The 19,847-nt window shown below is 50.8% G+C and overlaps 1 protein-coding gene across 1 annotated transcript in view; it reads right to left on the minus strand.

Moving 5' to 3' along the window:
* Window positions 1-8,606: 8,606 nt before the first annotated feature.
* The window catches only part of LOC149364340 (uncharacterized), a 74,687-nt gene continuing 63,446 nt past the window's right edge, over window positions 8,607-19,847 (minus strand). Inside the window, exons 4-6 of the mRNA XM_089574280.1 lie at window positions 16,987-17,163; window positions 15,688-15,879; window positions 8,607-14,421 (exon numbers count right to left, since the gene is read on the minus strand). Coding sequence (XP_089430406.1) covers window positions 9,947-14,421; window positions 15,688-15,879; window positions 16,987-17,163 — 4,844 coding nt within the window. The 3' untranslated portion in view covers window positions 8,607-9,946. The remainder of the gene's footprint in view (window positions 14,422-15,687; window positions 15,880-16,986; window positions 17,164-19,847) is intronic.

The following is a 19,847-nucleotide window of genomic DNA, read 5'->3' on the forward strand; positions in this document are numbered from 1 at the left end:
TAAGCCTTCGCGGTGAGGTGCCATGCTTAAGTAAGGGGAGGAACAGCCGATGGTCCCAAAGCGCTGTAGTTTGATGGTGGATGGGTAGTTTGGTGGTGCTCGCGCATTCCGAGACCGTATGGTATTTCTATTTATTTATGATTTATTCAGTCCTACTGTAGGCCAGTACAGGCCCATACAGGAGTGGGTTGACGGAGATGCCAGCACAGAAAGTCAAAAATTAAAAATTCAAAACTTCAAGGGAATTCAAAAACAATTCATTCACCCACAGAGAGAAAAAGAGCAAACCTTTAATAAAACAAATATAGAGGATGAGCCGGCGCAGATAGTGAATGCCGGCATCTTCTTGGTCCACGTCCGTAGTCCGGGGTGCTGCAAGATGGCGCCGCCTCGCGAGCCCGGCGAGCGAGGGCAGCTTGCGCCGTCGCACTCGAGAACTCGAGGAGAAAGGTCTCCCAAGCCTCTTTAGTTGGGATGGGGTGGGGAAGGAAGTGGGGACTGTGTTGGCAGGCCAACACCATGTACGATAGATAACAGAGTTCGTCAAAGTGTGCGCACAAATAATTCATTTTCGGTTCATAGAGAGCAGCCAATGCGGTACACCAGTCCCAGTAACAATCCGAATGACAATAACCAATAAGCAACAGGATAACAGGAAACATAACAGCAACGTTTCACTTCCCAAATAACAGTTCTGTTTTGTCCATGAATACATCTACAGATGTGATATCCACAATGTCATGCGGAAGCGAATTCCATGTTTCAATGGCTAGCGGAGAGAAAGGATATTTAACTGTATTGCATTTTGCAGCAATGAGCCTAATGCAGTGAGAGCCTGCGCAAAAGCTGCAGGTTGTGGGCGAGCCGTTGGGCTGACTTAAAAGCTGGTTTCGGGGCGAAAGTGTCTGTCTAGCCGTCCCGTGAAATTCTACAAAGCCAGAAAGCCTTGTATAATCGAAGAACATAACCGTCAATTTGGTCTTCGAGAGCACATCTATTGGGCCTAGGGAGAAGTTTGCACCTACTTTTTATCGTCTTTTTTTGTTTTCTTTACTTCCCATGTAGAAAACATCGACCGAACCGTCATTCCTGCGCCTTGATGCTTGATTGTCGTTTACGTGAACTGTACCTTGTATAAAATTCGATGCTGCAGAGCTTAAGTGCTGCCTGGTATGCTATGCAGAGCTTCAGCACGTGAAATCTGCATATGCAGTCGCTTTACGGTATAACGTCGGACGCGGAATACTGCACTTGGACTATGTGATGACTTTTGCGTCAACGTGGGCAATAGTCTTTACATTAAAGAGAGCAGTCTCTCTAGGTTTTCGGCGACGAAGGGGCGATGATTTTCCTGAGGGAAACAGTAGGGTCCTCTTGAGAGCAGCCTGCCAGGCCTAGAGCGATCGATCTTCTGAAGCCGCTGTTAAAGGGGGGCCTCTTCCAGCTCCTGCTCTGCTTGAAGTCATTCATGTCAGCCTTTAATCCGGGACAGACAAGCTGCGGTCTGTGCTGTGACCAGAAATTTATAGTTGTGTTAAATGCCAAACAAGTTCACCATACGCCCTTAAACAGTCTGTATGACCCCGACGTATCCTGTGCTAAGTTAGCTGTACGGGTAGAGACCGCGCCTTTATCTCTCAGTCTACTTTACTCCCGTCGCCGAATGTCTGGCCGACGAGCAGACTGGGAATATGCCATCAACTATACACTGACAATGTTTTCTACGCTGTCTTCGCCGTCGCGTTAGTTGTCCAAGTGAGTCGCCTTCTTTACCATACGGATGCTCTTCCGAAAGTCTGCAGTGCGCCATAGTCGATTTGGAGTATACTTGGAGTGGCCACAAGGGTATGGGTATGGATGGTCTAGATAATGCACCGCATATGGCAATGTCATCCAGGTTGGAGTCATTCCAGGAGTTGAAAGTGCGGTACAGGTTTGCCCGGCCCTGAGTGAGTTTGTTTCATGTGCATGGAATGCGAGCCCGTTACTTTGTACAGCCAGTTCAGCTGGGGTTCCTCGCAGGCTAAAACTTCCTCGCAGCACCGTTTCATGAAGTACCCTTCAAGAGGGACTATAGCTCTGCCAGATCCACTGAGGCGCGGTAATTGCTGCTCTTAATTTGAAATCACGAGCAACAAGACTTAGTTTTGATTCCTAAACTCTACAATTGTGTACAGGTCCAAGTATCTACAGCGTTTCTTTTGATGCAAGGAGTTAGAAATGCGCAACACTGTTTAACGTCCCTCATTGCAGCGCGCAGGTCATGAAGTTTCGTTGCTGTTGTCGCGACTGAAGTCGAAAAGATGAAATGGAAAGTGCACAGGCCTGCCCACTGTCTCGAGCTGAGCCACAATCGCTGCCACGTGCAGAGATAGGAGAGAAGAAAGTGTGCGTGTACTAGGTCTTCTACTTCATACATCTGGGACTGGGACTGCGTGGCTACACGCGACCCGTAAATCGGCTCACGCTACTCTTGGTCTGATTCGACGCATAGCTATGCGCTCTGGCGGAGCGCGTTTTGATACTGCCCGTCAGCTCGTGCGCTCCATCCTCCAGCCACGGATAGTGTACCGGGCCCAATTTCATCGCCTGACCCGTCGACAGTGGGACTCCCTTGAATCAATCAATCGAGAGGCTATGCGTGCTATAACGTATCTTCCTCGTGTGACTCCCATACCCATTCTGCAAGAGTACGCTCAACTTAATACATTAAGTTAAATCATCGACCAGCGTGAGACAAACAGAGCACGCAAGATGTCGCTTCAGCTTCATCGTTTGCAGAGCCTTCCTCTATGGTCATACTGTCAACTCACAGACAATCAGTCCTCTGCTTCGACGCCGATATCAGCCGCGCATCCTCCTTCAGGGTGCGTAATATACACCGATGCATCACACACAGCACTGCAGAGAGTTACCGCAGTTTACAGTCCCTCCCATCCTCATCTTGGCTCCCGCGCTACATATAGCGCGGATACTAGCTCCCCCCTTGCCTTGGAGCTTCAAGCGATACATAATGTCATTGCTTCCCTTCCACTCGTACCCACTTTCGATATTGTTCACATTTACACCGACTCCCTTGCCACCCTTAAGCAGCTTAAGGCTGTCTGGCGCACATTCCAAGTTACACAATGCATTCACCAACTTTGCACAAAATACCCCTGTCCTGTGCAAATGCACTGGCTTCGCGGCCGTGCCCAGGATCCCCATAATATTCATGTGGATGAAATGACACACCTTGACACATCAGACATCCCGCCACCTTCCCCTCTTCCCCTGATCCGTTCCTGTCACATGTTTCCGAGAAACAGGCTCGCGCTCTAATTCCTCCGTGTTCGTACCCTCTCCCCCGGAGTCTCACTCGGGAGGAGGAAGTATCTGTGCGCCGGATTCGGGCAGGAGCGGCTTTGAGTCCTTCTGTGCGTCGTCTGTGGCGTGACAAACGTTTCCAAGTGACTGACAAGTGTCGTCATTGTGGTACTGCGCCAGACCAGTGTGACGAAAAACACTTGCTGCGGACTTGCCCTGCTACAGCTTCCGTGAGACGACGCTTCCTAAAGAAGGTAGGCCTGCGATGGGACGTTGCAGGCGACTATCCCAAGTGGACTCATGATAATCGCTTTATCATGAACTTTTGCCACTTTTTAAGCCAGGCTTGTTTACACTCCTTCTTATAACTTTCTTTCCCAAGCCTAATGCGAACACCTCGAATAAAAAAAAAAGTGAGGGGAAAGATTGTGACTTCGCATTCTGGCTTCTTAACCGGTGCAGTTACTTCGTAAGCAGCAGCCAGCTGCAGCACGACATTTCGGGCTCTCCTCGCACACCACTGGGGTTTGCAGCAGCGCCGGTTACAATAAGTGCAGCTTCACGAAAAGCATAGCACAGTTAGTAACACTCGTTTTAGAGCGCAGCTCTTTGGCGTCCGTTCCTGGGTTTCGCGTCGTCGTCGGCGTTGTCGTCGGCCTCGTAACCAGCTCCGCCCCCCTTTCATCCCCCCAGCGCTAGCAGCGACCGACTGATACCGCTGGATGCCGCTGACGCCGCTAGAGAGTCAAGATAACGTGACTGCATAGAACACCGTCGCCGCCATGCAGAAAGAGGAGGAAAGGGTCCCCCCCCCCCCCCCTGTTCTTGTGTGGCGGATAGGGTGCTCTTCAGTTGCCGACGCGCCGGTTATTTCACGTAGGCCCCGGCACGTCGACGAATACGTGACCACCTTCCCACGGCTAGACCTGGTTCTTAGCGCTGCGGAAGCGAGGGTATCATATTGTTTGTGTCGTCATCGGCGGCGTTGTCCCTGAAACCAACTCCGCAGCTGGGGTTGACTCACTATCGGCGTCAGCGGCATCAGTCAGTCGCTGCTATCTCTTCCCTCCTCCCTTTATCGTGTTGTCCGCTTGCTGCGCGCGCTTCTGCCCCCATCGTTTGCCGCTGGGTGTACACGCCGCCCCCCTCCCCCCTCTTCCTGCGAAAAATAAAAAAAAAATTCTGTGATAGCGCATACATGTGTTGCTCGATTTCTTTGCCTCAATCTATCGAAAAGGTGAAACAGCTTATTTGCTGCGCTCAAATTTCGCATTAGGAAGTAACGTAATCGTCGGTAATTTTTTTTTCCCGGCCGCGGTGGCAGAATTTCTTTGGAGGAGAAATTCTAGAGGCCCGTGTGCTGTGCGATGTCAGTGCACGTTAAAGAACCCGAGGCGGTCGAAATTTCCGGAGCCCTTCACTACGGCGTCTCTCATAGCCTGAGTCGCTTTGGGACGTTAAACCCCATAAACCGAACCAGCCAAACCATCATTATTTTTTTATTTTTCCACTGTGCCGGTACTGTTTTCCAGACCCTTGCCGTCATAAACTGTGAGCTTAACGTGGCCTTGAACCAGCCAACTGTCGATCTCGAGAAGCACAATGCAGGCTGCAGGACGACATATATACGAGGGACGTCCTCCCGAAATTTTTTGTTGCCTTAACACGCAGCCTGAATGGAGACAATAAATATGCAGTTTTAAATTGTACATGTTTTCTTCAGTTCAGTTTTCCCCCGACTTATGCCTCTGGAAGCGTCTCCGTGCTTACACCGGCCGCTGCTGGGGCCGTTGCCTTGGCAATATTGCTCCTACTACTATCTTGATCTGAAGCAGCGGCGACGGCTCTACTTTGTGTAGGCGCTGACGCACACCCCTAATACACACTCTCTCTACACTGGCTGCAATATTACCTCATGGAGACGTGGTATGTTAGCTGTAAGGAAGGAAAGCGACCTCACTTTTACGCCCCGTTTATGAGCGCTATGCGCAGCTTACGACCATGCTACTTGGCTGAGATGTCTACGGCGGGCAGGTCTACCCATTGAAAATGATTGTGATTGTGTGCGCGTTTGGATGTGAAGAAAGTTGTTCAGGGTTCCTTAAAACTCCGCTGAGGCTATGAATTTGAGAGCGTCTGTAATTTGAGGAATAGAAGTTCTGCCATCATTTCTGTTCTCCGCCGCAGCGTGATCTCTCTACTCAGAACGCCTCCGAAGGGCTTCACTCCACGAGTGAAGCCTCACCTAACGTTTGTCTTTATTGCCTCTTTGAGCTAAACATTCATGTGCCTGATGGTTGTTAGAAGAATCCCTTAGCATTCGCACCCGTTGAAATGGTACGATGAGATATACAGTGCTCTCCGAGTGAAAATTCCTGGCGATGGTTTAGTGCAACTAATTGGTTTTCTAAAGCAGGCTAGGCAAAATCTGAAGAGTGCGTACTTGCACGAATCTAGTATGCAATGTAATCTGCTGTACTGCCTTCTCATTTCGCCTTCTGTTGGCAATGTCAACCTCTCTGCTGTGTGGCAACTGCAGAATTATCTGGTTTGGTGCCTAACTTCGCAGTTTCCGCCTCACATTGCCTTATGCTATATATCTTCTAAATTTGGTGCCTGGCGTTTTTCCAGCGTTATTTTCTTAATTCACGCCATAACACACGTTTCCTGTGTGCTGTGTATTGCTGACTGCTTTGTACTTTTGTTCCTGCTGACTTAGACTACTGCCTACACCCCCCCCCCCCCCCCACCCCTCCCCCTCCCTTCCCGCCAAACTCGTCACCATTGTGCAGCGTCCTCATCAGAAAGAATTTAAGAGTACCTAGAGTAAATACAGTCGAACCTCGTTATGACGAAAAGGTTTATAACAAAATAATGGATATAACGAAGCACTGACGATTCCCCTTGGAAGTTCGGTCAACACGGGCTATAACGAAGACATGGCTGCAACGAAGTAATCGCTTGCCCCTTTAACTTCGTTATAACAATGTTCAGCTGGAAATATATTTTCCGGTGGCAGCTGTCTTTTATGCTGCAAGTATGTTTCTATAATATTGTCACGTTGACAATATACGTGGCAATATGCACCTGCATTGTACTATACCGAAATTTTCGCGTACGTGAGAGGGGAATATATCGCGGCGATCTGACAAACGCCACCCGTTCTTCACATGGCGCAAATAGCGCCAAGAAGAAAGCAGGTGTTTCGACTAAACTCGACTGAACTGTAAACTTCCACCAAACTAAAAATAAAGTGCCACACGCTAGCACCCGGTTTCTATAGCACCATTATAGTTCATGCATATTTTTGTTGCTGAGGTCGCATTTGGGCTGCTCGGCCGATAGAGGACGCTGTGATCACAGTCATAGTTTGGAGCAGCGCGAGTAATACTGCATCTGGCCGCTAGCGTCCAGTGCGTTTTACTTGTTGTGCCTTAAACTCTATATCTGACACCATGCTGTCGCAAGTTAATAACATTTTGAACAAAAAGTGCCGTTACAAGAGCTTCACTGTGGCAGGTGTCGAAAGCATGGCAAACCATATACCGCCTTCTTACTACAGTGAAATTCAGTGACCGGATTCACGGACTAGCAACGCGCTCGACAAAAAAGCGGCTCTTTCGTGGCCGGCTAACGCGTCTCTCATCTCCTCGGCTATCACTAGCGGCCAGTAGCAGGGAACCTAACTTGCGCGATAAGCAACATCGTAAAATGAGCCCACATTGCTGTCTTCATACTACGCCCACAGAGGCCGTTATCGTTAGTAATGTGTAGCTTTTATTGGGCCTCCGCGGTGGCTCGGTGGTTATGGTTCTCTGCTAATGACTTGAAATACGGTGGTTCGATGCTGGCCGTGTCGATCGCATTTCGATGGAGGCGAAATGCTAGAGGCCCGTGTACTGTGCGATGTCAATGCAAGTTAAAGAACCTCAGGTGGTCGAAATTTCCGGAGCCCTCCACTACGGCGTCCCCCAAGGCTTGAGTCGCTTTGGGACATTAAAGCCCATAAACCCAAGCAAACCTTGCAAATCTCTTTTGTTTTATTCACTGTGGATGTTACGTTTCCTACTCTGTCTTTGCTGGAACGCAGAGCCGCAATCCTGTACGCTGAATCACAGAGTAGTAGCCGAACCTTAGCTACTGTTGGAAGTGAAGAAGAGTGTGAAATAGTGTATTGTGTCGACGTTTTCTCTTGACTGTGTTCCGCTACAGTGAAATAAATGACCATTTCCGTTTGAATACGCTTACCTGAGTCCCGGGGCAGAAACCGGCGTCAGCAGGTCAGCTTGTAGACGTGGTGAAGTTTCAAGTGTGTCTGATATTTTGTTACGATGCCACTGAAAGCAAGTGATTTCTCGGGCTTCTACTCTACTAATGTGTGTTTTGTTTTTGCCTTTCACCTGCGGTGTTGCAGGTCGAGAAACCTCCGGAGCCTCATATTAATGCTGGAGATCTGAAGCACGGAAGTACACTCTTAAGTGGCCTAAATAAAGACACAGAGACGTCACACACACGCGATTGCGTGTCTTCTATCTTAGGCGTGTTCTTTAGCATTGCAGTCTAGTACTTCTGTCATGGATCATCAACTAGACCGCAACCTTAAACTAGCTGGAGAACGCAACTTTATATATTTGTGCAATACAATGATGCGCTCATGTCCAAACATTCTCGGAAGAAAATACTGAAAATCGAAAAATTTTAAGGTAATGTTATGAAAATATTGTATATAACGGTCCATTCTTCTGATATGTTGCAAAATCTTTCTTTTAAAATGTTTCTGTCGATCGCATCGCAGAGTTAAGTCTGCCATAGAAAAGCAATATGGAACGCTTTTTGACGATAGCAAAAACGTTATTAGAAAAAAAGATGCAAGACTGCCGTCGGGTGATCTGTGAGTATATTGATTTTTTTTAATAGTGAAATCTTACATTATATATAAAAAATGAGTTCATAAATGGTTTCCCCGCTCAAAAAGCTCTCTGCAGTCCTTGCTGCATGCACATAACGAACGTGTCAGCATTTACGACACATGTCCAAGTAATGCCTTTGCTAAGTTGAAAAAGCGTTGCCTTCTATTGCTTTATTTCTACTCGTTCACACTACTGTTTTATATGGGCTGTGAACGATGAAAGCAGCAGTGTTTAATTTCCTTCCAAGTGGAAGCGCCCGACCCGGACGGTATACGTGGACACCATTTGTAACATTTCAGTTTCAACGCTCTTGGTGTTGTAGCTCGAAAATAATTTAGGAGAAAATGAACACACAAAACAGCCGTCTTTTTTTTTAACAAAACTGTTCGGAAAGGTGTTTATTGGCAACAGCGCACCAATAATACATAACCAGCCTCGATGAACAGTGGATGAATGAAGCGTGTAAACAATAATAATAATAAAGAAAAAATAATAACAGATGAAGAGTGTAGACACAGGATGCCTCCAGACCCCCCGACTGTGCCCCGAAGCGAACCACCGCAGAAAGACGCCGAGCCGGCTTTGTCGCATTGAGCTGAGCCCCCTGCTTCTTCCGCGCTGATATATTTCGTCAATTGCACTTGGCGTTAAGGCATGTTCACTCGGCTCCTTTGCATGCTGGTACAGTGGCATCCAGCTTTTAAGTAGGATACGCGGACGCACTTTACTCTCCCCGTTCCCAGTAATCATGTTCAATGCGGTAACCGTGGCTGATTCCAGCAGGGCTGCGTCCCATATTGCCTTGTTCACTGTACATTGGGTCGAAGTTTAGCAGGGCCGGATTGTATCGCGTCCATTTATCCTCGATGTGTAAACTATCGAAGCCAGAGCGTCGGCCATGCAGGCGTAATAGAGGAGACGCACCCTTTGGAGATGACACTGTAAATTTGTGGTGCACGATAGTCACTGCCTGTTATGGATTTATGTTGACAATGTCATCGCGTGGATGGCTCTTTTTCACCCATCCTTTTTTTTTTGCTCAGTGAACTACGCTTCACTTGTCTCTTGTCGGTAGAAAAACTATGTCCCCCCGTCTCCCAGAATGCTCTGTTACCGCTGGCGTGTCATCTTTCTGCGATGCAGAATTGTAGCTGCCACCACGGCCAAGGCGCTTTTCCGCGCCCGGGCTTTCCCCAGCTTATGACCCTCACCCCCCAGCGTATATGTACATGGATGGACGACACTCAGGGCGCCGATGATGCGTGCATCAGAGTCCCTGCAGCCGTGTGGCGTTAGCCGGAGTTGTCGGATCTTCCCAGCTGTGAAACTCCCTTACCGAACTCAGACTTCTGCAGCAGGCCGTATCATTAAGCGAAGTGCTAACATGTTAGCTACCAGTACAACTGCAGAGTTGGCCGCACTCTTAAATGCTGTAAAACTGGTCACTCAGATTACCACATTGTAAAAATCGCCGTCTCTCGTAAATGTATCACGCTTCACTCGCAAAAGCGGAATCGCGATACAGTTATTGCTAAGTTCCTGGTCCGAAATCACTTCTTCAATGGAGCCAACGGCGAGAATTTCACTCATATGTCGATGTATTATAAATAACCTTATCTTTAGCCCGTGGCAGTAGCGCAAACATTAGGCGCAGTTGCACAAATCAACCGCACGGGAAGTTTCACAACCGGGAGTATCGAAGAACTCGGGGCATTACCACCAAAGTCGTCTTAGTGGTGAGCCCGTCCGGAGCGCCTCCTATCCCTATGGGGCTCCTTCCCGTCGAGGTGCAAATCGGGAATGCCACTCTTCACCAGCTCCACAATGGGATCATGCGTCTTGGGTGCGGTAGAGTCTTCCGACTTGGCATCAGAGTCTGACCCGCAAGGCTCATCTTTGTGGCCATCGGACGCGGAGTCACCTCCTGGAGTTGCCGAAGGCTCTTCGCCGTGGTGGTCATCAGCGTCGGGAGCAGGAGCTGGAGTTGTATAGCGCGTCGGAAACTCTGTGGCCTTCGGGGCTTCTGTCACCTCGTTTGTCTTGGAGTCCTCGTCGCCACCGCCTGAAGTGCCATCACCGTCGTGGTCTGCTCCTGCGCTGTCGGCAGCCGGCGTGGTAGTCTCTGGCTGACCACCTTCAGAAGGCGTAGCAGGAGTTGCGTGGTCACCCTCACCAGGCTCAGAGTCGACATCAGTGTCGGTCTTCGGTGGCCGGGAGCCTAGGACATCACTATCGGAACCGGAAGCGTCAGCATCAACTGCAGGGCCTTCTGAGGGCGGCGGCTGCTCGTGTCCCGAGTCTCCAGGTGCGGCACCGCCTGCACCAGCGCCATCTCCACCGCCATACCCGCCGTCAGCACCGCCGTTCGAGGGTGGTGAGGAAACAATCCCATGGTCCAGTTCGTACTGCCGCCTGGTGTCGGGACTCAGTTGTGCCAGCAGCTGTTCGAGAGTAGGGGGAACCCTTCCTCCGTAATCGTGGTGGACGTGTGGTTTGTGCTCGTGGCCGTGGTCGTGAGCGCCGCCTCCGTTGCCGCCGCCTGGAGCTGCCCCCGCGGCCCCTCCGTCATCGTGTGGAGCATCGCCGTCACCAGGAGCTGCATCGTCATGCGGGGCATCGTTCTGCGGGGGCTCAGTAGAAGCTTCAGGCTTTTCTCCTTCGTTGTCGGGAGAAACAGTGTGTGCCTCTTCTGGAACAATAGGTGTCTCACTAACGGGCGTTCTGCCCGTGTCATCTTCCTCGTCGTGATGCGGAGCTTCAGTTGTTGTCGTCTCGTGTGGAGGAGGAGTTGTAGCTTCCGGTTCTCCTTCTGGATGTTCTTCGCGTTCAACGTTTTCAGATTGAGTTTCCTCACTCTTCGGCGCCGCAGCTGCTGCTCCGTCGGCTCCACTACCAGCTCCGACAGCGTCAGGTGCTGGACCTTGCTCTGATGGGGTGCCTGAGTCAGCCGCGACGGCGCTGTCGCTTGGTTTCTCATCTGGCTTCGAAGTGTCGAATTCGTTGCTATCTTTCGCTGGTACAGCTTCGTTCTCTTCAGTCTTGCCTTCAGGTGCTGCCGGGACGTCAGCCTGTGGCTGTTCGGCGGCGGGCGCAGCAGCGGCAGCGTCTTGAGCTGGTTCCTCTTCTTTCTTTGGAGCTTCGGTACTCTCGCCTGCAGCTTCATCGTGGTGAGGCTCGTCACCGAGTGGGTGTTCTTCCGTTGCTGGAGCTGGGGTACTTGGCTCGTTGACCCCAGAAGCAGGTGTTTCTGCTGGCGCAGGTGTAGAGGCTTCAGCAGCCGTGGCTGTCACAGCGACATCGGGCACTATCAGCCCGGCCGTGTCAGTCTTCTCGCTGGACTCTTCTGCTGGCTTCTCACCGCTTGGTTCACCGGCGCTATCTTGTTCGGGAGTCTTTTCTGCTGAAGTAGCTGTTTCAGTTACGGCAGCAGGAAGGCCAGGGGCTGGGGTGGTATTGTCCGACGAAGCACTGGATGCTGTTGTTACGCCCGGGCCAGAAGGAACTTCCGAATCTTGAACGGAGCTTCGAGCTTCGAAGGGCGATGGACCGCCTTCTGTGCCAGAACTGTCGACGGCAGCACTTGCCGCCGTGTCATCTTTGGTTGCGTCAGCGCTTGTACTGTCTGTAGAAGATGGAATTCCTTCACTTGCGACAGTCGACCCTGCGGGTGCCGAGGTAGTGGTTTCACCTCCTTGACCCGCACTAGGCGCCGACGTGGTTTCGACAGCAGATACTTCATGCCCAATAGCAGACAGACTTCCAGTAGTTACGTCAGACACACTAGTCTGGTCGGCAGCCGAGCTGACTGCGTCGGCGGCAGGGACGGACTCGCCGGCTGTTGTTGCCGGGGCAGCATCACCAGATGTGGTTGAAGGAGCAGCTTCACCAGAGGCAGGTGCAGGGGTGGCTTCACCAGAGGCAGGTGCAGGGGTGGCTTCACCAGACACAGTTGCAGGGGTAGCTTCACCAGAGGTGGTTGCTGGGGTAGCTTCACCGGAGGCGGTGGCAGGGGCAGCTTCGCCGGAGGCGGTTGCAGAGGCGGCTTCTCCGGAGGCGGGGGCATCAGCTGCGGGAGCGTCAGCTGCGGGAGCGTCAGCTGCGGGAGCGTCAGCGGCGGGAGCGTCAGCGGCGGGAGCGTCAGCGGCGGGAGCGTCAGCGGCGGGGGCATCAGCTGCGGGGGCATCAGAAGCGGGGGCATCAGAAGCGGGGGCTTCAGCGGCGGGGGCTTCAGGGGCGGCGGAGACAGCGTCCCCAGAAGCGGTCGCACGGGCAGCGTCACCAGAGGCGGTCGCAGGGGTAGCGTCACCAGAGGCGGTCACAGGGGTAGCGTCACCAGAGGCGGTCGCAGGGGTAGCGTCACCAGAGGCGGTCGCAAGGGTAGCGTCACCAGAGGCGGTCGCAGGGGCAGCGTCGCCAGAGGCGGTCGCAGGGGCAGCGTCGCCAGAGGCGGTCGCAGGGGCAGCGTCGCCAGAGGCGGTCGCAGGGGCAGCGTCGCCAGAGGCGGTCGCAGGGGCAGCGTCACCAGAGGCGGTCGCAGGGGCAGCATCACCAGAGGCGGTCGAGGGGGCAGCATCACCTGAGGTAGTAGCGGCGGCAGCGTCACCAGAGGAAGCATCACTAGAGGTGGTCGTGGATGCAGAATCAACGGCTGCAGTTGCGGAGGCAGAATCGCCCGTTGTGGACACCGGGGATGATTCTCCGGTTGCAGCAGCTGGGGCAGAATCACCGGTTGTTGTCGCAGGTGCAGAGTCACCAGCCGCAGTTGTGGGGAGTGAATCACCAGCGCTGGTCTCAGGGGAAGCATCACTGGATGTCGAAGAAGCAGAATCGCCTGAGGTCGAGGAGGCAGAATCGCTGGAAACCGTTGCAGGGGTAGAATCTCCAGCCGTCGTCACAGAGGAAGCATCTCCAGCAGTAGCGCCACTTGGCTGTTCGGAGGCAGCATCACCAGAACCGCTTTCCGCAGCATGAGTGGATGCCTCTGTGCCGAGTGTTTGAGCGGCACTTGCAACTCCCGCAGTTGTCACATCGACGCCGTCAGTCTGGCCGCCAGCTGCCACAGTGGTTGCAGCTGCACCGTCAGTGTGAACGTCAGATGTAGCACCTGTGTGATCTGCTGTACCAGAGCGAGGATCTAGGGTGGCACCCGTGTGGTCCGCGCTATCACCTTCAGCGTGGGCCCCGGCCGCTTCTGTTGTGCCAGCTTGAGTGCTCGTGGTTGCGCCGCCGTTTTCGGTTGATGCCGTCACTGAAGTATCTTTGACGTCCGTGGTAACACCGGTTGAATGTTCAGACGCTCCAGTGGCCGCTGGAGTGGACGCAGTATCCAATCCTGTCGTAACCACTCCCGAGCTGCTGCCTGTCACAACGTGCGTGGCGTCTCCCAGTGATATGCCCGTGGCTGCAGCAGCGCCCTGATCAGCTTGTGCACTTGGTACAGTTGCGGAATGTTCAGCTCCCGCAGGCACGGTTCCCACCGTAGTGACTCCACCTGCTCCAAGAGTTGGCGTGGGCGGCACTGTCTCGGCACTTCCGGTAATGTGCAGGGTAGGAACGACGGCAGGGTGCTCGGTTCCGAGCCCGACAGTTGGGAGCTCTGGGTGGATGGGCACATTGGCGATCACCACCGGTCCTGCCGCTGGAACGGCGAGAGCTGGAACGACAGGGACGACAGCTCCTGGTATCACGGTTGCAGGGAGGATATGGCGAGTGACAGTGTGGGCCCCTTCTTCGGTGGTTGTGGCAGTGTCCTTGCCCGCCGTCGACTTGAGCTTGTCTTCGACGTCCTGACTCTGCACAGCAACGTCAAGTGGCTTGGCCGTGTCGGTGCTCTGCGTTCCAGTCGCAGCGCCGGCGGCGGCTTCCGTGTCCTCCGCTGGTGGCACGTTAGCGGTGTACCTCTTCACGGGGTTGGTGACGTCCGGGACGGGCTGCGGCGAGGACAGGTCGTCGTACAGCGAGCTGGGGAACGCGGTCTGCTCTGGTGAGAACCGCTCGGTGGTTCCGGTCGGCTCTGTGGCGGTTGGGAAAGCCGATTTCGTAATCAGTACCCCGTCGTCCGTGCCCTCACCCGGGATGCGGGTGGAGAACCCAGCGCCAGGGATAGAGGTTGGTGGGAACCGGGTGGCGAAGAATTTGCCCGTCGTGCGTGGGCTTGTGAAGGGGGACAGTGGGAACTGGACGGTCGTGGTGGTCGACGGGTCCTCTGCAAATGTTCATAAAAAAGTAGTTAACACAGTGAAGGTCGGGATGAAACCACGCGACCTCTGTTTAAAAATGAAATAGAGCAGCAGTGTGAAGCCCTGACGACAGACGCCGATACATAGTCATGATAACTGTGACAGAAATTGCAGATTAATTTTTTTTTGTTCTGCTTAGATCATGATGAAGGTTGCAGCTGGGTGTACGGTGGAGCCTAATTAGCTCGAAGTGTACGACTTCAGCTGGAAATTTCCGACATAGCTCCTGCTGATATAAACAGCTTAACTAGTGGAAAGAGGGGCAGAACGCTGTTAATTATTTGATGGTGTTTTTCGGCAATGCGCATAATAGATTAAAAATTGCTTTCTAAGGGTGCAGGATAAAACAAAGAAAAGCTATGGAGCGTGCTGTACTGATGTTTGAAAAAATACGCAAAAAAAATATAAGGAAACAAGAAAAAATTTGGCATGTTGGTTGGAGATAAGGCATAAGAAAAGCTACAGGTCTTTTTGGAAGCAACTGAGAAAAGCTACGCAGTAATTGCAGTTTGCCTCCTGAAAAGCGCACGAATGAAAGACTGAACTGCGCACACTGCTAAGAAAGGTTATGGGTGTCGTTCCCTTACATACGGATTACGAACCGGTAATTCAATTCAATTTAATTTATTTCTAATCATGATGTAAATGACGGCGGGGGGATGATCGAAGTAAAAGCTGCCGTTGGACAGCTTGACAAGGCCACGGGTGCCCACTTTGGCATCAATACAGTAGTCTGACATGTCGGCATAAAGGCAGAGTTCTTCACATGTACATCCCCACACAAACAAAAATAGAGACAATGAAGCTCTTTTCAGTTTCAGCTTCAATTTCTTTTCAAGCACAGTGAAGACAAGCAGGAAAAAGCTCACAATGGCGGCGAGTTAAATAAAAAAAAAATTAGGTTGAACAACGTAGGTTGATTGTCTTCTATAAAGCTACTCCGTCGGCACCAGGCCACTACTGCGAATCTATAGCGCCAAAACCGTACTTACAGGGGACTTGATGAGGGCTGCCACGTATATTTGCGGATGTAAGGGAGCACGAGGTTATATGGAAGTCCGCGGTACTTGTTCAAGAGGCTAACTTTTGCGGCGTTTGCAAGGTTCACTGCAAATTTATTTCTTTCTTATCATTACTCATTCCTTCCCACAGCCGATTTTTTTTTTGTCTCTTGGTATTGGTGATATGGCAGGGAAGACATGAGAAGTACTGCCGGTAAATGACTCACGTACCGATAGGTGGGCAGTGGTCGTACCGCGGGCAGCACTCGCCGTCCACGTATCGCGGCTCGCAGTCTCCTCGGAACTGGCAGGCGACCAAGGAGCAGCTGATGGAGCTGCCCTGGCAGTAGCACACGTAGCATGGGCTCTGCGGGCTTGGAACCACCTCACCGTCCTTGTACAGCTTGCCCTCCTGCTCGCAGCCTGCATGACATGCACGAAATGTGCCCGATTACTGAGAGCTCCGAACAGAGCGACATACAGCCCTGCTGCAGCTAAGGACCACCTAGGCTTGCACAGGATTCACAGACTTGAAAGAATAAAGGCCTGATAGTACAAAGAAAGAACGTCTCCCTCGAGATTAAAGGTTGTAGGAAGGTAGCAGGATAGGTTAACGAGGTTATCCAGGAAGGGAGCTCGGAAGTAGATGAAAAATTAGATGCAAATCTAGAAAACGAAAGACAGGAAGTTAGGCTTTCAGAAGAATTCAGGGACCTCTATGGGGAATTGGTAAGGAAGCATGTCTGCGGCAGTTCCACCCAGCACTTGGTAAGGGTGTCGCCAATTTCGTTTTTTAAGTTCAGGTCACGGGTAAACTGAGAGACGCCGGTGGCGGCAAAACCCATCACTAAACACTTCTGTTCTGGCAGCGGTTTCGGACATTTCAACGATCGGAACACGCCAAAGCGAGATAAAAAAAAAAAAGAAAAACTAAACTGCGTGCATCATAAATTTTCTGCAGTAAGCAGAAAGCATTATAGCGTGATCGAGCGGGCGCCTTTTTCGGAGAATGCGTTAACGGCGCAGAAACGACGGAGAGAAATGGGGCTGCATACACCGCGCCACCGCAAGAGACAAAGCAAACAAATAAAAAAAACGCGAAACTGTATTGATCGCTTATCCCGCGAAAAAAAACAAAGGGTGCTTCCTAGACACGCACCATTTATTTGACACCAAACAGTCGTCTTCTTTTACAGCACTATGAAACGAACGAAACAAAACAAACAAACAGCGCTCGTGTCGTCTACTCTTTCGGTCCTTGTGTGTCGCGCTAAATTTTTCAAGATGTATGTTAACCAACTCGCCCAGTCTGCAGTATTGTTAAAAAAAAAAAAAGGTAATAGCTGAACGCGAGAATTTTCTTCCTTTCTCTCCTTGATTTTTTTTTTTTTTTGAGAAAGTTTAATCAAAACATGAGAAATAACCAGAAACGACGAGTAAAAAAAAAAAAAGCCGTTCGATGCCTGTCGTGCTCTAAGAACAACACTGCCTGTTCGCGAATGGAAGAGGGCGACGGAAAAGAAAACTCACCGCAGTGGTACTCCGGACAGCATTGGCCCTCTCGGCGGACGGCCTTGCAGTGGGGCTTCACCTCACACTCTCGCAGCGTGCAGGCGAAGCCAGGTGGACGGCACTTGCAGGTTTCGCACGGGTCCTCGGTCGGGATGGGGTCGCCGCTCCGGTACAGCACGCCATCGACGTTACACACTGGTGTGGTCGATCAAGCAGGATGATGGAGGGAAGGGACGAGAGAATGGAAAGAAGGTGGAAGCAAAGACGGAAGGAAACGTTGAAATTAGAGTGGTTCGACAAGAAAATCGTAGTGATCGATTCCTCGTCACCAACGCGGGATAAAATAGCTGGCTGTCTCTTTGGTATCGACCGACATAGAGCGTTCAAAATGCTTAGCATACACGAGTCTCCCGGAAGCTGTGCTGACAAGATTGGTAAACTGTTGGATGGGCGTTGAGCGATACAAGAACTCTTTCGCTCCTGCTCTGACTTCGAGCGGGCACTGGACAAGAGGATGTGAAAATGTGAAAGCAAGTGCCGCAATGGCTGCGAAAAATGCGCACACATTATTTCATCTTTTTTTCACATCTCCAGTACGATGGTGAAACGTTCGGTTACCTGTCGGAAACACTGTGGTCAGATTGCCCTTTCCGAAGCACTTTCTTTCACTTGGCACTTCGTCGGATAGGACCTCAGGGTTGGTCCTACAAATGCTGAGTATATTAAGTTGGGTTAAATTGGCCAAGAAAATCTTTCTAAGCTAAACGGATATTTTGTTGTTTACGCTACACAGAGGGCCGGTATTTTGAGAGCGTGCTCCTTCGAGTAATGGAATTCTCACGCTAGATTTACGCAAAAAGTTGCCGCATGAAGATTTGTTCCGCACCATTAAGAGACGCAACGCGAACTCACTCCTGAAATGGGAAGCAGTGCAAGACTAGTCGTAAACGCTGGTCTTACTATTATCAGCAGCTCCCTGAGCGGATAATTTATCACGGTTCTCTGACAGTGGCTTTTGTACTGCTTTTTTTCTGTTCGGCTTAACTGATTTCTCTAGTCTTCATATGGCTTCAGACCGGAAGACTCCGGTCCGCAACTGACTCCATTCTTTGCTGTCCACTTCATTTAGCCGCTAATACTCATGGGCTTTAGGCCCCGTTGTTAAAACAAATCTATTCATTCATTAATCACGTACAAAGCCTCTAGAACTTCGCTTGGTACGGCTTTACAAGTGCTTGAATAGCGGCTAAGGAGGTTCTTAATATTTAACTCGTACAAATGCTTGATGCCTACTTAGTATGGTTGTATTGAAGTTTAGTCGCCTACCAGGCAAATGATACAGCTTGATTCCCGCACATGTGCTCTACCAAAACCGCCAAATCTCAGCGAACATTTCGTTACAGCCAACGCTGACGTCATCATTTCAAGCGGAACTGGGAAAGCGCGAACCGCAGTAGGCGCGGTATGCGTTCAACACCCGCCCAACTATTTGCCGCTACTCATTTGCCGCGGCAGCTGTCGGGAAGGAACCTCCAGACCTGACAACTTGTACTCTGGAAGCAGCACGCTCACTATCTTGTAAGAGCCTACGGTGCTGCCTGTCAACTTTTTGTACACGAGAAAGTGTAAGACTTGAACCATTAAGCAAAAAGCTGAAGAAGCCTGAGTGGAGCTGAGCCACTGGGCTGGAACATTAACGCTGCCAGAACGAGCTTTCACTCTGCTTAGCAACTTAGAAAAAGGCTAAACTGAGCATAAACTAAAGGTTCACAAACGACTGGCGCGGATCTCTTCAATGGGTGAACACCGGCAACATTGCACGCAGGGAATGCAGCGCTGGCTGAAGTTCACTGAGAGAAAGGGGTAACTAAGCGATCGCGTGAGGCAAATGCATCTTCGTTAGCCGTAGCTTTATCTTATTCAGGCGCCTCTCCAGAGGGAGAGCGAAAGAAGGAAGGGCTAGGACGACGAGCGCTTCGAAAATAATCAGGCTTGTTTGGAGGCGCGCACCAGCCAGGCAGCGTTGCGAATTAATGGCTTCTCCCTAACAAAGAATAACGGTGGCGCAAATTAAGACGAAGTGAGGCACGGGCGAAACCCGATGCGGTGACGGCCATCGCGTGATCCATTCATCGCTTAACGGCACCTCACTAAGCTTTAAAAAAAAGAAAGAAAAGCAAGGTTTGAGCGCACGAGCTATTCAAATTTCTCACGCAGTCATTCTATCCTACCGGCAAACTCTAAGTTAGGAAGATGGCATCCTGATACGAGATTACATACGGAAAAGCTCTATGTCCATTCCAGAACTACATCTATCTCATGTACGGGATATCGACTATATAGGGGAAAAAAGATATTTGCGGACATCCGCTGATATACATGGGCTTACTTGAGTTACTTAACGTGTTTTTGACACTGCGCGAATGCTTGGAACGCTCCAACACTAATTTATAATGGAAGACTGAGTCTTTAACGGCCTCGAGGTTGCTTACGAAATTTCGTGTTGTCGTTCTTTCTATTCTTACAACTTTGGAGAATACTGCAGGGAAATGAGCGCATCCGGTTTAATTTCTGCCGTTTTATAAAACTTCCCTCTTTCGGAGAACATCAGGCCCCAGCGGTGAGATGCGTCTCGTTATCTCAGTGTGCTATCAGCTAGGCATATTCTCTTCATGACGACTTTCAGATTGAAAAAAAAAAAAGAAATCCTATTGTATCGCCGCACTAATCACCCAAAAATGCAGCAAATAATTCATAAGAAGAGCAGGAAGAGCAGCTAAGACGTCGATCCTGAAAGATGATAAGGCAGAAAAAAGAAAATGTTACTTGGCAAAGGATTTAACTGATTGTTTTTGTAACGCTGCATACATAATAGATAG

Source organism: Amblyomma mixtum, chromosome 2 (genome assembly GCF_055824585.1).
Source record: "Amblyomma mixtum isolate Tamu chromosome 2, ASM5582458v1, whole genome shotgun sequence".
Lineage (NCBI taxonomy): Eukaryota > Metazoa > Arthropoda > Arachnida > Ixodida > Ixodidae > Amblyomma > Amblyomma mixtum.